General features: G+C 40.9%; 1 protein-coding gene across 3 annotated transcripts in view; it reads left to right on the top strand.

Annotated features, from left to right (window-relative positions):
• Positions 1 to 11,287: 11,287 nt before the first annotated feature.
• The window catches only part of DEPTOR (DEP domain containing MTOR interacting protein), a 170,828-nt gene continuing 157,650 nt past the window's right edge, over positions 11,288 to 24,465 (top strand). For all 3 annotated transcript variants that reach the window (XM_079902466.1, XM_079902464.1, XM_079902465.1), the window contains exon 1: positions 11,288 to 11,702. In XM_079902466.1, coding sequence (XP_079758592.1) covers positions 11,581 to 11,702 — 122 coding nt within the window. In that variant the 5' untranslated portion in view covers positions 11,288 to 11,580. The remainder of the gene's footprint in view (positions 11,703 to 24,465) is intronic.

The following is a 24,465-nucleotide window of genomic DNA, read 5'->3' as shown; positions in this document are numbered from 1 at the left end:
TAGAACAGTGCCTGTTTTAAAAGCGCGCCTAGGCGGCTGGGGGCGTGTTTCCGGGGCGGAGCGTGCCGCGGGGGCGTCCCCGAGAGAGTCCGAAAGCTTCCCGGACTCGTGCTCCGCGGAGGACTGCCGGGTCACCCCAGGCCGAGCAGCGGCTGCTGGAAGGAAACCCGGCCTCCGCGGGGAGCTCTCGGCGGAAGCTGGCGGGAGCTGAGCTGCGACCCCGCGGGGCGCCACGTAGAACCTTCCTGCACCGCTTCCGCTGCCCTCCTCCCCGCCCTGTTTCCTGCCAATACCCCCATTTCCTCGCCATCAAAATAGTCGCGTCTTCCGCCAGTGGCAGGTCTTGCAATAAGCACTTTGCATGCATAATTTCATGAATCCTTCACCACAGCCCTGTGAAGTGGACCCTTTTAAATACCGTTCTGCAAATGAGGAAGCAAACTCCTTACCCCAGGTGGCACAGCCAGGAGGTAGTAAAGTCTGACTCCAGTCTCGTCTATTACGGCTCGAAAAATACCGCACCGAGTTTGTGCAAACACCTTGGACCGGCAGTGAGGTCCTGGTAGAATTGCACAGGACATCTCACTTCTTTGGGTCTGGGGACCACTCATTATATCTGGGAATCTATGGCTCGGACTAGATCCATCCATTCGTTGAGTACCTAGTCTGGGCTGGGTGGCAGGTGAGGGGCTGAGACCCCGTGTCAAGAGGAAAGCACCTTCCTGAGGTAGGCAAGGCCCTGCAGAGTCCTGGGGAGACAAACTCACCACTACAGGATGTGTAAAGTGCTCCCTCGGCTTTCTCTAAGGTGTCTTCTAATACATCAAGATAAGATCTTCTACCAAACCTAGATCTTAGGCTGTGCCGAATGTAGCATTTTTCCCCCGAGCAGATCTACACAGGCTCGCATACACGGTATGCAAATTTAGATCTAATATAAATATTTGACTGCTTCTCTTTTTTTTTTATTTATTGAACATTTTTGGTTTTGTTGCTTCTTATTTTTTCACTGTCCCTCATTAAACTGATTTTGTTTGTTTGATTTTTTTTCCCTCTGGCGATTTGGAAGGTCTATATCCCGCCTCATCTACTACTGCTTCCCTCTTCCTCTTCAAGGCTTCCTCCTAACATCAGGCACACAGGCTTACAATAAGATCTTTCGGTGCCTCCCACCATTTGGGCCTCTGTTTGTCTGGCATGTTCTTCTCTTGCTGAGCACGTGTCTTTTATTTATTTTACTTTTTTTCCATGTGGCTCGTGGGATGTTAGTTCCCTGACCAAGGACTGAACCCGGGCCCTCACAGTGAAAGCACAGAGTCCTTGCTGAGCACTGTCTGACAGAACTTCCTGAGATGTTGGAAATATTCTATATCTGCACAGTCCAATTTGGTAGCTACTAACCACAGGTGGCTTTTGACTGCTTGGAATGTGGATAATGTGAATGAGGAACTGCATTTTCTTTTATTTTTAATTCGTATTTATGTATTTATTTGGCTGCCCTGGGTCTTAGTTGTGACATGCAGGATCTTCGTTGCGGCATGCAGGCCCTTAGTTGCAGCATGCATGTGGGATCTAGTTCCCTGACCAGGGATCGAACCCAGGCCCCCTGCATTGGGAGCTCAGAGTGTTACCCACTGGACCACCAGGAAGTCCCTGAATTTTAAATTCTACTTAATTTAGTTAATTTAAATTTAAATAATCACAGGTGGCTAGTGGCTACTACACTGGATCATTCAACTCTGGGTCAAGCCTGGATCAAGATTTCTTCTCAGAAATCTTTCTCTGACCTCCCTGATCAGGTCAAGCCTGTCAAATATATATCTCATGCCAAAGGTACCTCTCATGCCTAGATTTTAAGTAAGTTGTAAATTTACATTTGTGTAATTACTTAATGTGGAGTTTTTTTGTTTGTTTGTTTGGTTGGGTTTTTTTTCTCTAAGACTGTAAGCTATAAACTTCACTAGGATATGTTTTCAGTCATCATTAAGCAGAGTGCCCAGCACATAATGGATCTTCATATATATTTGCTGAACAGTTCAATGAGTGAATAAATGAATGAGTTGTGACAATGTTTACCTCTAAGGAGGGGAGTGCAGGGGGACATCAAAAAGGATTTCTGGTTTTTCTTTACTGTATAAATTTTAACACTGAGAGCATATACATGCATTAAACATGTGTAATAAAATATATTTAAAATATTTTTCCTCAGTATTACAAAACTTGACATATGGAGACTTTCCTGGCAGTCCAGTGGTTAAGACTCTGCACTTCCACTGCAGGGGGCACGGGTTCAATCCCTGGTCAGGGAACTGAGATACTGAATGCCTCATGGTGTGGCAAACAAACAAAAAAAACCCTGACATACAGACAAATAACTTAAATGGACAGATAATAAATCACACATGAGTGAGGAAGGGAGGGAAAAGGGAGAAAAAGAGTTCCTGGCACAGATTGAAGGGAGACAAGTGTAGAAGGAGACTAGTAAGATCTTAAATGGTTGATGAGGGTGGCTGGGCTTGAGAAATAATTTTTGAGATTGAAAGGACAACAGTGGCTACTTGATTAGACATGGAGAGTAAGAGAGGGAAAAGAATGAAGGATGAATTCTAGATTCCTGCATGAGCAACTGCATCCCCTCATTTACAACATATTGTAGGAAGGGTAGGAATAGGTTTGGAGTCAGATGAGTTCTGGATTTGATACTTGAGATTGAGTTGCTATGAGAATATACACGTGAGGATCTAGAACTTGGAGTTTGAAAAAAGGTTTGCCCAGGAGCTAAAAGATAAAGCTTTTAAATGCACATATATGGTAATTACAAGGGTGCCTGTGAATGAGATGGGAGCTGAGCAGGACCCCGTGGGACCTTTCCAAGGACAGACACACACCCCCATCCCCTCTTCTCGTTTACAGATGAACTTTAGCCTCCTAGGCCTTTCCCTAGTTCCAAAGAGCAAAGTTAATCAGAGAAGTGAGATAATACAGAAACAAAGGAAAACAGTCAAGCAAGACAAAATAATAATAGTTTAGCCATAAAACAAAATCAAGGACCTTTAGTTCCTCCTCAAGGGCTACAGATAATATCCTAAACCATATCCTTGAGTTGTTTTGCCGATACTAAAACCCCCATCAGGTGGAAGAAGTTAACTGCTGACCACCAGCACATAGACCCCAGACCAGTCGGAACAAGAAGGTTGATGATGTTGATTCCTGAAATACCACCCAGTTACCCCACCACCACCCAATCAGAAGAGTTGTATGTGAGCTGATTACACATCCCATGACTCTCTTCCTCACACTGCCTTTAAAAACCATTTCCTGAAAAGCCGTCAGGGAGTTTGGTCATTTGAGCATGAGCTGCCTGTTCTCCTCGTTTAGCCCCATGTTGAGCACCTTGCAATAAAGCTGTACTTTTGATGAAAACTCGGCCTCTGTGCACTGGTGCCAAATAGAATCTCAGAGACAGAGTTTTGGGTGAGGTAGAAAAGAATAGCATTATTGCTTTGCCAGGCAAAGGGGGACACAGTGGGCTCGTGCCCTGAAAACCTGCATGCCCCAACCTGGGAGGATTTGGTGAGGAGTTTTATAGCAGTGGCTCGAGGGCGGGGTTGCTGATAAGGATCAGGGTGTGTGCAGGGCCTGCACTCCTTTCATCTGGCCTCAGTTGTTCTCCTGATGAGCTTCCCGAGGATACCAAACTGTGACCTTCTCTGGAATGAAGAATGCTAGCATCTTCCATTTGTTGGGGGTTTTAGTTCTGTAAAAGAGCTCAAAGATATTGTTGTGTGTATTCCCTTGAAGGGGAGCCAGGACCCTGCCCCAAAGCTGCACTATTGTTTCTTGGCTCTCCTCCCTTGTCTCTGCATCCCTTCCCTTCCCTGATTAGCAACTGTTTGAAAGGCTTCTGTGCCCAGGAGTCCCACAGGGTCCTGCTTGGTTTCACTTTTCTTCACCACAACCTGGTGTCAGTAGATTGGCTTTGCTGCACATCAGGCAAGCAGACCCAAGTTTGGTGTGGTAACAAGATCACCCAGCAAGAGTGTTATGTACAACTAAAAACTGGACTAAAGATGAAATCTCACCGAACAGTGGAGGTGGAAGCCTTGAAAGAAATACCTCCCTGGAGGAAAGAATTGCACATGGTAGGAAAAACAGAATAGTGTCTTGGAAACCACATTACCTTGTATTTACTTAAAATCACTTCAGGTAAGGAAGTGCCGGTTCACAGCAAGATTTATTTCATTCTGTGGGAAATACAGTAGTTTAGATTTTAACTTCATATCCTTTATTAATTAAACTTTTTAGGCTTTGCTTGTAGAACAGGATTTTCCCCACTAGATGGTGCTAGTGTTTCATGTTTCACAGAGTAGCCTGCTTTGCCGTTTTGTTCTCCATTGCCTTAGAAAAGAGAAGACATATCTATTAAATATTTACTGAGAGTCAAGCACTCAGGTGTGTATCCTGTATACATTATCTTCTGCAGTCCTTGCACTAACGTAAGTCAGATCACAGCATTCCTCTGTTCAAAATCCACCAAAGGATTCTGATCACTTTCAGAATAAATTCTGACAACTTAAGGAAAAAATACACAATGAAAGAGTTGTGAATTTCAGTTTTATTCAGGATCTTAATGAGAACTAGAGCCTGGGAGACAACCACACAACTCTGAAGAGGTAGGGGAAAAACCAGTTTATACACGATTTTTGGCTAGGAAATACGTGCAGTCAATCATACATCTTGGTAAAAGATGACTGCTGATATCTCTAGTTAATGATTTTACTGCTTTTCTGTGTATGGGAAGATGCAATAATCTAGCATCATTGAAATTCTTACTGAGATATGCATCTATCTAAGGGCCTGCTCATCCAAAGCATAGAATGCCTCATCTTGTTTTTCATCCTGAATTCCTTTCAGGGTGCACTGGTGGTGGTCAATGGCAGTGGGTTATGACTTTACCCTTATAGAGCTGGGTGGTGAGCAATGCTCTTTGTCTTATTGATCTTAATTTTTCTGTGTCCACAGCTTCAAAGTTCTTATCAAGGCCCATAAGACCTTATACAATCTTCATCCCCTCCCCACCCCCTCACCCAGGTGCCCCTGCTATTCCCTTAATTTACAGGAGGCACTGCTGCCTCAGGACTCCTTTGTTTTTAAATCAACTTTATTGAGATACGATTTAAGTAAAATAAATTGCATGCATTTAAATCGTACAATTTAAGGATTTAACAAATTTATACACTGGTGACACCACCACCACAATCAAAATGCAGAACATTCTCTGTACCCCCAAAAGTTTCCTTATGCCCACTGGAAAAAGGAGAAGGAATATTCATGAAATATTAACTTCTATTTACTTGAGGTTTGCTTTACTCTTCTTTTTCTAGTTCTTATCATTGATTTTAGACCTTTCTTTTTTCTAATATAAACAGTTAAAAATGTGTTTATAAATTTTTCTCAAAGCTCTGCTTTAGCTGTATCACACAAATTTTGAAAAGTTATCTTTCATTATCACACAGTTTGAAATATTTTCTAATTTTCTTTGTGATTACTTCTTTGACCCATGAATTGTTTAGGAGTAGACTGTACTTCCAGATATTTGTGATTTCCTAGATATTTATTAATTTTTAACTTAATGTCATTATGGTATGGCTTATACATGGAGAACATACTCCATACGATTTCAGTTATTTTAATTTTATTGAGACTTGTTTTGTGGCCTAGCACCTGGTCTTTCCTAGTGAAATTGCCACTTTTTTATTTGGGGTTTTTCCTCACCTTTTTTAATCTTTCCTTCATTTTCTTCCCTCCTGTGGATTAGTTGAATTTTTAAAAAAGAATGTCATTATAATTTATCAATTTCTTTTAGCCCTTTCTCTTTGCAATTTTTTAGTAATTATCATAGGGATTAAAATATACATCCTTGAAAAAGGAACCCTCCTACACTGTTGGTGGGAATGTAAGTTGGTGCAGCTGCTGTGGAAATCAATATGGAGGTTCCTTAAAAAACTAAAAATAGACTTCCATATGATCCAGCAATCCCACTCTTGGGCATATATCTGGAGAAAAACATAATTCAAAAAGATAAATGCACCCCAATGTTCATAGCAGCATTATTTATAATTGCCAAGACTTGGAAGCAACCTAAGCGTCCATCAACAGATGAATGAATAAAGAAGATGTGGTGTATATATACAATGAAATATTACTCTGCAATTTAAAAAGTTTACAAATGAGCTTATTTACAAAACAGAAACAGACTCATAGACATAGAAAACAAACTTATTATTACCAAAAGGGAAGTGGGGGGAGGGATAAATTAGGAGTTTGGGATTAGCAGATACAAAGTACAATATATATCCAGAGAAAACTCTAATTCAAAACGATACATGCACCCAAATGTTCATAGCAGCACTATTTACAATAGCCAAGACATGGCAGCAACCATGGGTAAAGAAGACATGGTATATATATATATACAATGGAATACTACTCAGCCATAAGAAAGAATGAAATAATGCCATTTGCAGCAACATGGATGGACCTAGAGATTATCATACTAAGTGAAGTAAGTCAGATAGAGAAAGACAAATATCATATGATATCACTTATATGTGGAATCTAAAAGGTGTTACAGGGAATTCCCTGGTGGCTCAGTGGTTAGGACTCTGCGCTCTCACTGCTGAGGGCCCGGGTTAGATCCCTGGTTGGGGAACTGAGATCCCACAAGCTGCATGGCACAGCCAAAAAACCAAAAGTGATACAAATGAATTTGTTTACAAAAAAGAAACAGATCACAGACAGAGAATAAGAATTTATGATTACCAAAGGGGAATTGGGGGAGGGATAAATTAGGAGTTTGGGATTAGCAGAGACAAACTACTGGTACTATACACAAAATAGATAAACAACAAGGTCCTACTGTATAGCACAGGGAGCTATATTCAATACCTTGTAACAAACTATAATGGAAAAGAATAGGAAAAAGAATATACACATGTATAACTGAATCACTTTGCTGTACACCAGAAACTAACACAATATTATAAATTAACAATACTTCAACAACAACAAAAAAGAAAGAAACAAAAAAGAAAGAAAGAAAGAAAGAAAAAGTGGCCAACTCACAAGGTTATTTTGAGGAATACTTGTTTACCACATGTATAACCCTTTGAACATGGCCAGTCACAGAGAAAGAGCTCAATAAATATAACATTATTATTCCATTAAAAAATCCTCAATCCCATCTAACCCGATGTCCCCTTTAAAAATAATAGATAGTATGTGATGCTCACTTTATTTTCTTTCATTAAATTCATAGAGAACATAAGCTTTCTAGGTGCATTATTTAAAAGAAAATCAATATGATGCCCTTATGCTGAAATATAGGGAAGAAATAGAAAAGGAAAATCACATATAACAAAATAATTTTTATTTTAATATTCAAATGACTCTAGTAGAAGGCCTAGTGTGGTCATCAGATATTTATAACTAATGAATAATTTTAGAATAACAGAATTAAGACAACATTTAACTGAATATTGCCATCACTTCTTTTTTATATTTGGTATTTTACAATTTGGCTTAATATATTCCTATGCAAATACACACACAGGCATGCAATATCTAACAAATGCACTGAAAAAGGTGTGTTGTTCTCACGGTACCACACAAATGTGGGTGGGTGGGTGAAGCAATGTTATACAATGATGAACCTTTTTTGGTAAAGTTCTGAACAGAACAAAGTACAAATTTTTCTTGATGTACACAATAATTGCATCCATGGACAATTCAAAATTACATTTTTAAAATTTAAAAATATCTTGTGTTTCTATGTAAAACCAAATTAGGTTAAAGCTCAGTTAACTGCAAACAGGTTTTTCTTACACTTGAAGATCCCACAGGACATAGGAAAAACATTCAGGATTTAGGACAATTCATTTCTTCTTTGTGAGGTGTTGTCTCAAGAAAATGAGAATACCTAGTATCCCTAGTCCATGCTCACTAAAAGCCAGGAACACGCCCAATAAGGAGACAAACTACACCCTCCTCCCCAACCCCATCCAAATTTCCCCAAGCCTTCCTGAGCGTGGCCCTTTTCCTGCAGGAGACCCAGTATCATTTAGTGTCATTGCAAAATGGACCACTAGGTGGTAGCATATACCAAAGATTAAGTATTTTTGACACTACAGCATTAAGAACTTGGGAGTGAGCAGGGCTGGGACTGCAGGACCTCAAATTTATTTGTAATGTTTTATTTCTATCGCTACAAAAAGGTGACAAAAATATTGAAAATGGGTGCAAGTAATGAACACATGAATACTTAATTTTTCTCTATCTTTATATTTAATTTTTAAAGACAAGTTCCCTTCTTAAATGATCAACAGATATATCTGGACAGGATGTTGCTAAACCATCAATCTGCTTCCATTCACAAAAGGAGAATAAAAATTATGGCAGCTGGAGATTCCAGATTTCCTTTAATGGTTAAGAATAATGTACGTCTTTGAATACTATGAAAATGTGTAGACAAGAGCAACACACCACTTTGGGGAGTGCAAGGAGATAGCACAGAGAAGGTGGGGTTTGAGTTGTCTTTAAGATCAGGTGGGAATAATACAGGTATATACGGAGAGGCAATAACAGTGATAGTTAACATGCTATTAAGCTTCGTAGTTAACAGTATTGTTTCACAGGTTTTAATCAAGTTCACCTTCTCACATTGCTGCTCACCCTTTTCCAGAACTATTCAAAGCGTGGTCGGCCAGCTGGTAACCATTACCTGTACTGAGAGACACTGAGACATACAGAAATTGAGAGAAATCATTTATAAAGGTTTACAGAAATTTGACAATTTTCTGTCTGTTGACCACAACAATGAAAAATTGGGGCTTGTGCTTTCTTTTTTTAATTTCTTTTTTACTGTATTTTACCAAAGTGTCAGTCTTCAGTGGATTGAAAACACACATAGGCACACACCTGTGCAAGCACACACGCACACACATTTGATCCTTATCTACCAAGAGTTTGAGAAGCACTGGCTCCAGAACACCAAAACGGCCAGAAGGCGTGAAGCAGGTGAGTAGGGTGCGCTGGAGGAGAAGCCTCACATTTTATAGTTTCTACCTATGATAAGTGGGCTTATTCGACTTTATTTAATCCTCGCAACAACCCAGTGGGCTTGGTGGTATGATCCTGACTTTACAAAGAAGGGAAAAAACATAGAAAAGATAATGAACTTTCTCTAATGGAGCCAGGAGTCAAACCAAGATCTGCTGGAATTTTTAGCCCTTTGAAGATCTTGGATTAATTGCCATTTCAGCAGCCTTCTCTCATCTAGCAACACCTATAGATCCCACTTTATTCTGGGGCCAGTTGCTCCAGAGCTCAGAGTCCTGGCATTTATGCTCACATGTCCTCAAGAGTCAGTTCACTAACATTCCCCTAAGTTAGGAAAAAGGGGCTGTCTTCTAACCCAATGGAACATGGTGTGTCTCATATGTCAAAAGAAAGGTTAAAACAATAATAGCATGCCAATTCCCCATTTCCTGTTCACATCTATACACACACATACACACACACACACAACCTTCTCATCAAGCATGAAAAATAAATTCTGCACTATCTCTCACTGGAGTAGTGGTATCAGGTATGTTACTGACTTGATTTTTTTCCCCCTTATGTTAAGGTGCTTTTTTTAAATAGTTTTTTTTATCATAAACTTGCATGATAAAAGTTTTTGACCTTGAGCTTTTTATCAGAAACTATTAAACAAGAAAGTATTTTACAAAAAAAATACATTTTTCATTTTTATTTTTCAGGTAAAGGAATCTGTCTGAATTCAAACCACACATGACTAGATTTAAAGGGAGAAAAACCAGAAGACAATCATAATAGTGATACGATTTACAATATGTAGATAGAGCTTTTGGATAAAACTAAATGTTGCTTGAACAATGGATAATTAGGAACAGGTAAAATTTTTTTTTCATTTTGCACTTTCAAAAAGCTTAAAACCATTAAATCAAAGAGAGATTTAGTGGGGCTAGGTCTGCACTTCTCTTTTCTTCATTCTGAAGGCCTATTAATAATAAAAAATTCATTAGAGATAACTTGAGGAAAAGTGTTTTGTCTAGCATCAAAAACTCATAATGGAAAGTATCTGGCAAGAATTTCTTTTTTTCCTTCTTTCTCTTCTTCATATTAAAAGCAGTAATGATATTAAAGAGAACATCTATTGAATACATAGCATGTTCTTGGAAATTTTTCGTAATGTTATTTCATTTAAGCCACACAACATCCCTATAAAGTAGGAATTATTCCTGTTTTATCGATAGGAAATTGGGGCCCAGAAAAGTTAAGTAACTAGCATAAGTTTGCAAAGTTGGTAAAGGACAGAATCAGGACAGAAACTTCATTTTTGAGCTTGAAGCCCATGCAAACTTTTTTTTTTTTTTTGCGGTACGCGGGTCTCTCACTGTTGTGGCCTCTCCCGTTGCGGAGCACAGGCTCCGGACGCGCAGGCTCAGCGGCCATGGCTCACGGGCCCAGCCGCCCCGCGGCATGCGGGATCCTCCCGGACCGGGGCACGAACCCGCGTCCCCTGCATCAGCAGGCGGACCCGCAACCACTGCGCCACCAGGAAAGCCCCCCCCATGCAAACTTTTGATAGTCTATGTAATGATTACAGAATTAAAACATGAGCAACAGCCAGTTAATCTCGTTATCTCCGGGACCTCTACTTCTGTTAAACGATTTTCCTACTTTATGCAGAATTTGGATCAAGTTACCCCATCTCTCCGGGCCTGCTTCCTGAGTAAAACGAGGACAATACTCATTTTATAATTTGTTGCAGTTAAAGACGGTAACAGCTACCTGAAGCGTCTTTAATGCAGCAGATTGTCAACAGATGATAGCCACAATTATTTTTATTTTGTAAAGGAAGAAACTGGGGATTAAGCACATTTAGTTACAAAATTATAGGTGTGGAGCTGGATCCCAGGTCTGTCTGATTCCCAGGCCAGCGTTCTTTATTGACTACACCGTAAGGTAAGTAAGCTGTCTTTGGTGAGGACGTTGCTTTAATTTCTTTAAAGCCCTGCAATGACATGTACAGCCTTCATTGTTCACTATTTAGCTAAATTATTATTTTCACTCTCTGGCAATTTGGGACATGGACAGTATCATAAAAACGCCTCCACGCTTGTCTAGTAACCTCCCCGCCCGTCCCCAGGATCCCACAGCATGAGCTTTGTGGGTAATGGGAGAGGTCCACAACGAACTCGACCTCAAACAGCACAATTAGCGCAGAACCGCCCCCCGCCCAGATGTTGATATTTTCCTCTCTCGGCCCCGCCCCCGACCACGCGGGGCTCCAGCCACGCCCCCAAGCTGGAGTTACTGGGGCTGACTCGCCGAGCGCCTCAGCCTACCCACAAGGGATTCCCTCTCCAGCCAATCGCGTGTGAACTACGGGACGGCCCCTAACAAAGATGGCGGGGGAGGCCTCAGTGAGGGCAGGCTGATTTAATACCCGAACCCGCGGCGGACCGCGAAGACAGAGGTAGCGGCGCAGCCCCGACCATGGAGGAGGGCAACAGCGCTGGCAGCGGTGGCAGCGACAGCAGCACCAGCGGGAGTGGCGGGGCGCAGCAAAGGGAGCTGGAGCGCATGGCTGAGGTCCTGGTCACTGGAGAGCAGCTACGGTAAGATGAGGGGCAGTGCCGGGGGAGGCTAGCGGTGGCACTGCCAGCCAGTGTCCGTGGCAGTCGCGCGCGCGCGCGCCGTGGCTCGTGGCTAGCGACTCGCGCGGCGCTCCGGGACGCCTGCGGACGCGTCGACCGTCCGCGCCGCGCCGCCGTTTAGCTGCTGCAGCCCGGCGCCCTGAGGACTCCGGACTGGCGCCGGGCTCCCGAGGCTGACGCGGGCGGGCGCGCGGTGCTTGCTGCGCCCTCGCCCAGCTGCTGCAGCCCTGCGCCCCGCAGACGCGTTGCTGCCGACCGCGCGCGCCCTCTTTGCCCGGGCACCCGGGAGCTGCCAGGCCTCCTGGCTGACAGCTAGCTCCTCCTCCGCTCAGAGAGCAAGAGGAGTGGGTGAAGGGCCCCCCGCCGGGCCCCCCGCCGGCCCCAACCCCAGCCCCTTTACTCCTAGATAAAAGGAGCCAGACCAAATCCCTTTCACTTAAGGTTTTACTTTTGGCTTGCAAGTCTGGCTTCACTCCCCTGAGCCTCAGTATTTTCATCTGTAAAATGGGGCTGATCACGGCAACTTCCTTGAATGGTTGTGGTGGGGGCTAAAGTGAGAACATTTCTGAAACACTGTACCTATCACTTAATTGGCACATACTCATCCGTCATTATTTGGGTCCGCAAGGGGGCGTGGAGGCACCTTGTCCCGCTGCCCTGCTGCCAGCTCCCCCAGCGCGCACATTTTAGGTAGCAGGGTCCATTGGCCCCCGGCTGCTGCAAGAATTGGGACTTGATGTGTGTCACTGCGTCCAGGACAGGCAGTTACCCCCAGATTCAGGACCCCCTCCCGCCCACTTTATCATTTCCATCCCATCCTGGTCCTTCTTGGATTCATGTTTGAGAATTCTCCTTATGGTATGACCGGTTCCGCAGCTGCGTCTTGTGGTCATTAATCAGTTTGCCAGGGGAAAAACCCCTTGGCTTTACAGTGGTTGAGCCAAAACTTGCATGCCGGCCCCTGTCCCATCGCAACGGTGCGCTTGCCTCTTACTTCTAGTTCTTGGCCTGAATCTCCAGGCTCGTTTTGGTTTCTAAAATGCTGTGTTTCAGGACCCGAAGGAGAGAGACTCTTGCAACGATCCCTAAAGGTTTGGTAACCACCCTGCTTGCTGCCCTTAGGTTGAGAAAGTAAATATTGGAGGTCAGAATTAATTTAGTTACAAGTTACAAGAGGCAAATTGTGCATTTCTATCCCTTGGTGATTTTTTAATGTATAGTCAGAATTAAAGGGAATAAAAGCTTTTCCATCAAGAGATTTTCTAACTGAAAAGAATCAAAGCTTTTCTGATTCACCTTGAAACACTTTAATAATTTATCTGCTCTTCAATTGGGTACGTTTCACTTCCTTTAAAATGATAAACTGCAGGGTGCCTCTGTTTGTCCAGAAAGCACTTTCTCCTTCGACATGCTTAAATACCCCTTCCTTGGTTGGGGAAGTCCCCAGAGCACTTCTCCTCTTCCCAGGCACCCCTCTGCACGGCAGCGAGTTTGAGGACTAGGCTTAGTGTGTCGGTAAGAAGATAGAGGGCTGTCTTGCACTCGGGTTATATAGACCTGGGTTTGAATTTCTGCTCAGCCACTTTGTTGCCAAGAGTTAACATTAAGTTGTTTTGAGGAGGACTTTAAAACCAGAGTGAATCTGGGTTTGCTACTTAATAGTGTGGGACCTTGGACAAGTTACTTAACTAAGAATGATGGGTAATAATGGAGCCTACCTCTGTATTGTGATGAAGATTAATTAGATGAGTTAGTGCTTAGATCAGTGCCTGGGATATAGTATGCACCATGCCAGCCTTAGTTATTATAGTTCTGTGACTTTGGACAAGTTAATTCACTTCTCTGAGCCTGTTTCCTCATCTGTAGAAAGGCAATGAAGATAGCACTTCATAGGTTGTTGTGAGAGTTTTCCCCTGGGCTTCATGTATTGAAGAGCATTCAACAAATGGTTGTTGGAATTAACGAGTGTTATTGGTCTCTGTGTGTCACCACAGGTGACTTCCAGCTGAGCAAGATCTAGCAGAAAGGATTGGTTGGTGGTTAAGAACACAGGCTATCTGGGTTCTTATTCTGTCTCCACCATTTATTAGTCCTGTGACTTGCGGACAATTTACTTAACTTCTCTGTGCCTCCGTTTTACTTCTCTTGCAGGAATTTTGTGAGGATTAAATGAGGAGGTGCTACATGTAAAGGGCTTAGTAAATGTTAGTTACTTAATTTTACTTTGGGGAACTGTCATCATTGCTTCTTAAAAACCTCTACCATCTTTGCACTGTGCTGAGTACAGAGTGTATAGTGATTACTCGAATATTTGAATAACTAGTGTATGTAATTAAATATACTGTTGTAAATACAGATAATGTAATATTCAGAATTTAGAGTTAAGTGGCCATGTATGCCACTAGCTTCTTGGTTACTGGAAGAACCTCTCTTAAAGGAGTAGGGATGCAGCCCTCCTGGCTGTCACTGTCACAACATGATTTCACATCCCTAACTGCTTTCTCACAGGTGGATTGTGGGGACTTTGTGATGTGCAGGCCTCCTGCCTCTAATTGCTATACACACACACACACACACACACACACACACACACACACTCACACACTCACAGACACACAGACAATTCCTCCTCTCTGCCTTCTCTTTCCTTTCCATTGCTTTCTGGGTCATCAAAGATGAGGTGAATGAAGGTGGTAAGGAAAGGAGACACCAGGATTGGGATTTGAAATACAAAATTTGGCTTCCAGGTCCAGCTCTGTGAATTTTATTAATTTAATATTTATTTATGGATGTATATATGGATGTATGTATTTGTTTTGAACTACTTTTGCTTGGGCAAGTCAGTTAGCCACTCTGGGCCTCAGCGACTGTGCCTGCAGAATGGGAATAATAATATCCTCCCATGTAAGATCTGTGGTGTTGGAGCAAATGGGGTATAACATGGGAAGGAACTTTGTAAAATAAATCAATAAGTCAAGAGTAGTTGTTGCTATGATTATTATAAACTTCAGATGTGAAATTGGGGGTTGGCTCCATAATCCTGACATTTTGGTAAGGGCAGCTGGTTGCATAAGGATATGAAATTGAGTAACATTTAAAAACATCTCCTGCTTTCTTCTCCAGCCTGACTGCAGGATCCTTTTCCTAATCTCTTTGTGCTTTCCCTTGTCGTAAAAGATTTTACTTCCTTGCTCAATGTATCTGAGTGTCTTTGTATCTTAAAACTGCATTTGGATACCACTTCACATCCCCAGGATGGCTATAATCAAAAAGACAGATAATGAGAACTGTTGGCAAGGATGCAGGGAAACTGGAACCCTTATACACTGCTGGTGGAAAGGTAAAATGATGCAGCCACTTTGGAAATCATTCTGGTATTTCCTCAAAGACTAAACATAGAATTACCATGCGACCCAGCAGTTTTACTCCTAGGTATGTATTCAAGAGAAACAAAAACATATGTCTACATAAAAATTTGTACACAAATTTTCACAGCAGCATTTTATATAATAGCCAAAACCAGAACCAACTCAAATGCCCACCAACTGATGAATGGGTAAATAATGTGTGGTCTATTCATACAAGGGAGTATTATTCAGCAATAAAAAGGAATAAAGTACTGATATATACTACAACATGGATGCACCTTGAAAACATGATGCTAAGTGAAAGAAGGCAGACACAAAAAGGCATATATTAGGAGGTTGGCCCAAAAGTTCGTTCGGGTTTTCCATGTTACGGAAAAACCTGAACAACTTTTTGGCCAACCCAATATGACTCCATTTATATGAAACGTCCAGAATAGGCAAATCTGTGGAGACAGAAAGTGGTTGCCAGTGGCAGTGGGGAGGGGGAATGGAGGGTGATTGCTGATGGGTGTAGAGTTTCTTTTGGGGATGATGAAAATGTTCTCAACTTGATTGTGGTGATGATATCATAACTCTGTGGATATGCTTAAAAACCATTGAATTATATACAGCAAATGGGTGAATTTTGTGGTGTGTGAATTATTTCTCAGTAAAACTACTACAAAAATGCATTTGGATGACACATTAGAGTGATGAAAGACAAAATATTAAAACTTTTGAAATAAACTTTATGCTTTCTTTTTGGATTGGCCAAAGAATGTGATGAATTTTATCATTAACTTGATAACACATGACTACCACGCCAGATGGGACTGATATTTTATATATATCTTTTTATGGTATCATTCTTGATACAGCACAGAGAAAATATACCGTAAATAGTCCAGAAAATTGTCTCAGAACATTCCTGATTTGAAGATAATTAACCATATAAAAATCCTTCGTATTAGTGAGGTTTCATACGATGACTTTTTAAATCATTATTTATTTTTATGTTTTATATATAAATCTTTTATCTTGAGATTTGTCATGCAATCATAACTGACATTCTAATTACAGCATCCAAAATCCACCTTCTGTTTCTTCTATAGATTAATCCCAGAGATACTTAGCAAGAAAGTGGTTTGTAATAGAGCATTTAAATAAAGAAGGCCAGTGAATCTCACTGTTCTCTCTGTGGTAATGGTAGGCATGATAATAATAACAATAATACCTATATGGCATATATTACCTGCCAAAGACTCTTCCAAGTGCTTATATATATTATTAGAAATATATATATAAATATATATTATCAAAAGCATATATATGCCTTTAAGCTTTCTAAGCTACCCTGTATAGAAGATATACTTGTTATCCTCATTTTACAGATGGGAAAACTGAGGAATGAAATATGTAAGCTAACTGGCCATAGATTTTTCAGCCAGAAAGTGCTAGGGCTGAGAGTTCTTGCTCTTAAGCAAAATGCTAGATTACAATTTAGAGGATTAAGAAGTGTCAGGGTAAGACCAATGTAAGACTGAATCATATATATAAGACTGTGATATTCTGGTATGAGAACTTTTGCAAACAAGCAAGTAGACAAATGATTTTTCGCTTCTGTCGGGAAAAATCTAATTAATTTCTAGAGGTGTTTATGTTTTTACAAGATAGAATGGTCAGTTTCCCCGTTAACTTTTAAAGTGGGTCTCCCTTGCCATATGGTTTTGAAAACTTAATTTGAACTCCACTCATTCTGAATTTGTAATCATTTTAATGGGAAGATAAATTACAGTTCACTATTTTGCCAGCTGTGAGGATGGGAGCGGGGTAGGGGGAGAATTAAGAATGTAATGAGGAATGCTTAATTAAGAGAGAAAACACCTCAAGCTTTTCAGTTATGCTCACCAACCTAGACTAAATATGCTAATTACAACAGTCTTATCCAGTCATTAAAGCTGGGTCCCTAAAAGCAATTTACGAGGCAATGAGTTTTAGGTAAGTTGTAGGAAATTGCCGTTCTTTCAGATTGTTTGATGTATTGCCTTTTTGCTACACCAGACTGCCTTTCCAGACTCTTACAGCCTTGCTATTGCCTTTTTCATAAAAACATGTTAAATCAATATTAAGTTGCTTTTCTGAATTTGCTTTGCCAATGTTAATGCAGTACGCAGATAGAAGGTACAAGTCAGCTTCTGGAACTAAAGGCCAATCTACAATAAAGTAAATATGAGATATGGAATTTAGAGATACAGAACAGAACAAGGAGAAATACAGCTGACCCCTGAACAATGCGCAGGTCACGGCACCCGCCCTCTGCACAGTTGAAGATCCGAGTATGACTTTATAGTCAGACGTTCTCTTCATCCCTGGTTCCCCATCCACAGATCCAACCAATCATGAAATATGTAGTACTGTAGTATTTATATTGAAAACCTCCAAGTATAAGTGGACCTGAGCAGTTCAAATCCCAGTTGTTCAAGGGTCAACTGTAGTTTGTTTTATTGCACTTTGAACTTAAGGCACTTCAAAATTGGCTTAGAGAATGTCTTAGGGGGTAGCCCCTACTGGTGTCCGTTAATATGGAAGTAACCATTGTAACCAAAGGGAATAGAGGGAAAGCTACTGCCCAGATGCTACTACTGAAATGTAGGGATCCAAGCAGGAGGAATACGCTTTTATTCTTCTAATAAGCAGAGAGGATATCCTGGCCTTGGGAAATTACCGCCTGTTCAGATGAAAAAGGGAGAACTTTAGGAAATGGCAAATGACTGTATTTGGAGTCAGTGCAGACAAGCCTCGTGTAGAGTGATGAACTGCCTTTACACCAGAGGCTTTTCTCATATACAGACCCTGTTCCTACGAACATCTTTTCTGCTTCACACATTGGGTGTGGGGACAGTAGGCACAGTCCTGGCACATAGCAAACTCAGTAAAGACTCCATTCTTCCCTGGAGAGAGAGCCTGGGAAAGTACTTTGTCACTTGCCAAAACCCTCATGCAAATGGAAGACACTGAGTAAGTGCTCAGTACACGATTGTGGAATTATTGTACACCTTCATGCGCTTATCCTGACGTACACCTGTTTTTGAAATGAGTGCAGTGTTAGTTGTTTCTGAGTAATATGTTCGCGGTTACTTTTCTAAAAGGCCAATCCTGGTATTTAGGTTTTGGCTTCTGTCGACTTTGGAATCAATAAACCGGAAAATAAGTTATTAAATAAACACACCTCAAAAGAAGCGAATGAGAGGTGGCGGATGACTGTTCTCCTCTCCTAGAATTTCTAGTATTTATTTGGATCAGGAACTCACGTCCCTTTATTAGGTGGCGGCTCTTAAATGGTTGGTGTCTATGAGTTTAGTGATTAGGAAAAGACAAAGGAAACACTCATCAACCCTCCTTCTACCTAGTAAGTCATCCCACTTTTCTTTCTTCCTCATTATCTACCAAGCAGAGATGGGTCCCAGATCTGGGATCCTTGTCCCCGTATTATCAGCTTTAACCAAACTTGGAGGCCTATGGCAGTGACTGTTTTTATGGATTATTAGATGCTGGGGGAACACCAGTGGAGACGGAGTGCGGGGAGAGAGCTTAGCGGATCAGACAGCCTGCTTGTAAACAGCTGTTCCCGTGGCAGTGCCAGCAGGGGCAACAGGAGCTATTTTCATCAGGGCTGGGATGGCCCCAAACTGGAAGAGTTCAGAGAGAGCAGGAATTTACTCTCGTCTGCACAAAGAGTCACTTTTCTGTAGCTTTCCAAATATTTTTAAGGTTGAGTAGGAGAGGCGAGATGGAGAAAGAAAACACACCTGGGAGTGGGGGACAAGATATCCTTTTGTCTGTGCAGTTTTCTGATAACAGCTGTTGCTAGGGTGTGGCAAGAGGGGACAAATGCCAGGGCCTCCAGCTGGGGGAAGCCCACGGCAGCTGCAGAGGAGGTAGATAGCAGCTAGTGTCATCAGAGAAAGGCTCAAATCTTTCCACTTGGAACCTTTAGCTGCTTCTGGTGATTTTGTTATTGTTGGTGGTATGTGTTTGTTATTTGTTTTAATCCTGATGACACGGTCTCCCTGCAACACTTGTACCTACAGATTTCTGATTCTGATATTTACCCAGAGGTTCCTTTCATTGAAGTAAACTGTGGCTCAGCACCCACTTAGGTCTTGGCCTTATTTTGATCATCCAGCTCTGTAAGGCTCTCCTTTGGGTGGTGAAACTGTTACAGCCCCAGAGAACCGAACCTTGTGCTTTGTGGCAGATCAGGTAGGCTTCAGAAGGACCAGTCCTAGTACAAAGTGCTCAGTAGCTTCTCTGATCATGACTTAAAGTGTGAGAAACAAAAGAAGATCGGAATGAACATTCTCTCCTTAAGAGAGAAAGCCTCATTTCATGCTATCCTGTTTTCATTACAGTTAGGTTAGTCCCTGTGCTTTTATTATGTGTGAAGTTGGCCATTTTCTAACAAGTTGTAAAATTCTGGAGGAATACACTATGCGTGGTGTGTCCACAAAACAAACAAACAAACAAAAAACAAGGGGGATTGGGAGGGGGTTAGTGTAGAGACATATAACGAGGTACTGGTTTAAGAACAACCAGTGTATAAATGTGCAAATTTACAAAAAGGATATGTTAAGAAAGGATTGTTTTTTTCCATCTTAGAAAAGGATTTAGCACATTTTCTGTTGAGGATCCTGGGTTAGTTTTCTATTTAAAATGCAGTTCTTGGGCTTCCCTGGTGGCGCAGTGGTTGAGAGTCTGCCTGCCGATGCAGGGGACACGGGTTCGTGCCCCAGTCCGGGAAGATCCCACATGCCGCGGAGCGGCTGGGCCTGTGAGCCATGGCCACTGGGCCTGCGCGTCCGGAGTCTGTGCTCCGCAACGGGAGAGGCCACAACAGTGAGAGGCCTGCGTACCACAAAAAAAAAAAGGCAATTCTTTTTATACGGTTTGCACACTATTTTCAGGCACATATACTGAGTCCAGTAAAGCGTGAACTTTTGGATTGTAGAAGTACTGTTTTGCTTCCCGATTCCTTTCCTCTTCCCCAGGAGGAAAGGAGAATGGGGTAAACTTGTACCCTGTTTTCACTGAATATTTTTATAAAAATTCTACTTACCTTTGGTCATTAACATTTCCATAAATGATAGTGACTTTCACAGAATGTATTCACTGGAAAAAGCAGTGGTGCTATATGACTGTATTTTATTTACATCTAGGTGCCAAGTGCCTCTTATATCATCTTTAGTTAAGCTATAGGAAGGTTGATAAAATAAGACTTTACCAAAGCTCCTACTTGTACTATTTTCTTCTTAAAAACAGACAACAAAAATCAGTTTAGAGGTGAGGTTTTAAGGCAGTTATCTGATGCATAACCATGATTCATTTTCCTTCACATTTGTTAAAATTTACTTTCTAAGAAAACCATAATTCAGAAGGACACATGTACCCCAATGTTCATTGCAGCACTATTTACAATAGCCAGGACATGGAAACAACCTAAATGTCCAAGGACAGATGAATGGATAAAGAAGATGTGGTACATATATACAGTGGAATATTACTCAGCCATAAAAAGGAGTGAAATTGGGTCATTTGTAGAGATGTGGATGGACCTGCAGTCTGTCATGCAAAGTGAAGTAGGCCAGAAAGAGAAAAACAGATATCGTATATTAACGCATATATGTGGAATCTAGAAAAATGGTACAGATGAACCTATTAGCAGGGCAGGAATAGAGACGTGGACGTAGAGAATGGACATGTGGACACAGAGAGGGGAAGGGGAGGGTGGGACAAATTGGGAGATTAGGACTGACATATATACACTACCATGCATAAGATAGCTAGCTAGTGGGAACATGCTATAACACACAGGAAGCTCAGCTCAGTGCTCTGTGACCACCTAGATGGGCGGGATGGTAGGGGGGTGAGAGGGAGGTCCAAGAGGGAGGGGATATAGGTATACTTAGAGCTAATTCACTTCATTGTACAGCAGAAACTAACACAACATTGTCAAGCAATTATCCTCCAATAAAAAAAGTAAAATGACATTTTAAAAATAAAAAAAAGAAAACTAAGGAAAAGTGACTACAGTATGAACTTTAGTAAACAATATTGTATCAGTGTTAACCAGCTGTATCAAATTTGCCATATTAGTGATGTGTGGTATAGCTTTACGATTTTTCTGTAAATCCGAAGCTGTTCTAAAATAAGTTTATTAAAGAGTAAAACAATAAATGAAGCACACATATACACAACACAGATACAACAAATGAAGTGATAAAAAGATAACTATTAATACATTTTTAAAAATTTGCTCATTACTGGTCTATACCAAATAGCATGACTTATTTGTGGTTTCTAAGGTTTTCTTGAAATAACCGGAGATCACAGATGAAGTTGCTGAAAAGGATCACATGTTGATTATACTGGATTGAAAGTACAGAGCTGAAGAGTGTATAGACTGGAATCAGAATGCCTCAGCTTAAACCCCGATTCTGTTATTTACCAGCTGGATGACCTTGGGTTACTTATTTCATGAATCTGTGTCTTAGTTTCTTAGTCTGTAAACTGGTGATGAAAATACACTTCAGTAAATTGGTCTTAGAATGATATGTTGATATTTGTATAGCACTTATAACTATGCCAGGCAATTAGTGTTATGTTTATTAATAAATGAATATTGGGGAAAAAAGAATTTACTTTATTAATGACTGTTTTGTAGACTCTGATATAACCTGTCTTCATGAGAGAGGATGAATAGACCTTAGTTGCCATGATAAAGTACACTTATCCTGCTACCATACTTACAAGAGCCAAAAGTTATCACAGAGTATTTAAGGACATTCAAATATAAGGAACAAGAGTGAACTAGAGCTTTTTCCTCCAACATTTTATTACGAAAAATTTCAAACATACAGAAAAGTGTAAAGAATTCTACAGTGAACGTCCTTTTCTCCACCGCTTGGATTCCACAATTAACATTCCACCGTGCTTGCTTTAGCGCGTGATACAGGATACTGATTATAGTTCCCTGTGCTATACAGTAGGTCCTTAATTATCTATTTTATATATAGTAGTGTGTATCTGTTAATCCCAAATTCCTAATTTATCGCTCTTCCCCACCTTCCCCTTTGGTAACCATGTTTTTTTCTATGTCTGAGTCTGTTTCTGTTTTGTAAATAAGTTTGTTTGTATCATGTTTTTAGATTCTATGTCTAAGTGAGATCATATGTTATTTGTCTTTCTCTGTCTGACTGACTTCACTTACTATGATATTCTCTAGGACCATTCATGTTACTACAAGTTTCTTTTTTTTTTTTAAGAGATAAAACTTATGTATAATGAAATGCACCATTTGATGAGTACTGACTAAGACATACATCTGTGAAACCCAAACCCCTATCTGGATATCTTTGAATGCTTTTGGCTGCAAGAAACAGAAAATCGACTCAAACAATGTATTCACCCCCGTAACTGGAAATCCAGGAGATGTGAATAACCAACTGATACCATGTGCATATGTAATTATATTTCTTCTGAAATAATACTGTATCCTTAGAATTATGATACTCTACTATAGAATTGTCATCTATGGAGTTCTTACCTCCCTTTCCTTTCCAGGACTCAGCAGAAATGTTACAAAGCTGAAGGAAAGGTTGGATTTTACTTTTTGAAGCCAACACCTGTTTCAACAGCAGAATGAAGGGCTCTGCTGTCCTGCCATGTCCAGGCAGGAGTCCTCTCAGTGTCTCATCACTAGTTCTATGAATAATTTCCAAAGTCCATCTAGATGCCAGACACTGGGTTAGGTGCTGGGGACAAGAGGAGGACCTTCATTTTCCAGACTTCCCTCTGTCATCATCACTTGTATCTCTCAGAGTTTCAAGCCTGCTTTTGGCCTATTGTGGATCAGAAACTTTATTTTCACTTTTATGGTGTAAGATTTCCAAATCGTGAAATAAATCAAGTGCAAAATAATAAAAAGAATATTAATCTTAAGATAACATTTCTGGACTTGCTTAAGGCAAGAGTCCTTTGTTCCATTTGTATTTGTCCTGAAGCAAAATTAATTTCATGCAGGGGTGGATACCTTAGGGGAGTGAAACCTACAAGGATGCCAGGGTGGGAAAGGGCAAGTAACGTATATTACATGAATTTCCTGTCTCATATATCTTTGCATAATAAATTTGTTTTAAAATATGGATACATAATAAATATAATTTAATAAGTTCATATGTTAATGATACAGTATAATTCAGTAAGTATAAATATGGAGAGGAATGGAAAAGAAATTATTGAAAATCTAAGGACGGGGAGTGTCGAAGATGCATTTATGGCAGAGAAGGACACTTAGAAACGGAAGCCATGCTTCCAGCACAGGGGAGATCACTGACTCAGAAATTCCTGCAGGGCAAGAGGGATCAATGACAAAAGAAGGACATAGGCCAGAGACCTAGGACATGAGTCTGAGAGGTGATAAACAGCTTATATCATGGGAAACCTGGCCAGAAGCGGATCTTCAGGTTCTGGGTTGCCTTGAATATCCTACTCTTCCCTAACAAGCATGGGGCCGTAGTTTGGTACAGTACAAAGATCTTCTCCTAACTTGTAGGGAAATTTGGTACAAAAGAGTTAGAGATGATGATAATCATTGTAGAGGAGGGTGATCAAGGTTTGTGTTTTTATATGTGGATTGTAAAGTGAGGGACAGTTGGACAGTTCAGGCATTTACTAAACAATAATAATAGCAAAATGTCAGGTCCTGTTCTGTGAGCTTGCATGTATATTGTTTTATTGAATTCTGATAATAATTCTGTCATCCCTGTTTTTAACTGGAAGAAACTAAGGCATGAGCAGTTTGACCAAAGTCACATAAGTAGTAAGTATGGGAGCTTGATTTTGAAGCCAGGCCTCTCAGAATTCCTACTAGGTGCAAACAACTAGGGAAATAACTCTGCAAACGAGCAAGCAGTAAGGCCCATCCTTCTTGCCTTCAGGTCACAGCCTAAGCCAGGTAGAGAGGGGAAAAATACATATGCATTTAAATAATATATGGGGGCAGTATATAAAGGGCAACATGTAGAGTGGTTTAAACAATAAAGGGGATTTCTTGGCTTATGTAATGTTAAATTTCAGAGATATGTAGACTTCACATGAGGTGTGATCAGGATTCCAGGTCTATTTCTCTTAAGTTCTCTTGATTCTACTTTTCTCTGTGCATTAACTTTGCCTTCATGAAGGCTGCTTTTGCAGTCATATGACAGCCACTAGCACCGGTCAGACTGAAAAGAGAGGACTGGCTGCCATCAACCATCTACAGCAGTCTTGAGCGTTCATGTTTTTGGATCATCTTGACTTACAGACTCACAAGATATTAA

The sequence above is a fragment of the Stenella coeruleoalba genome, assembly GCF_951394435.1.
Source record: "Stenella coeruleoalba genome assembly, chromosome: 17".
Taxonomy (NCBI): domain Eukaryota; kingdom Metazoa; phylum Chordata; class Mammalia; order Artiodactyla; family Delphinidae; genus Stenella; species Stenella coeruleoalba.
Note: the sequence above shows the minus strand (reverse complement) of the source record. Positions and strands in the feature narration are given on the sequence as shown.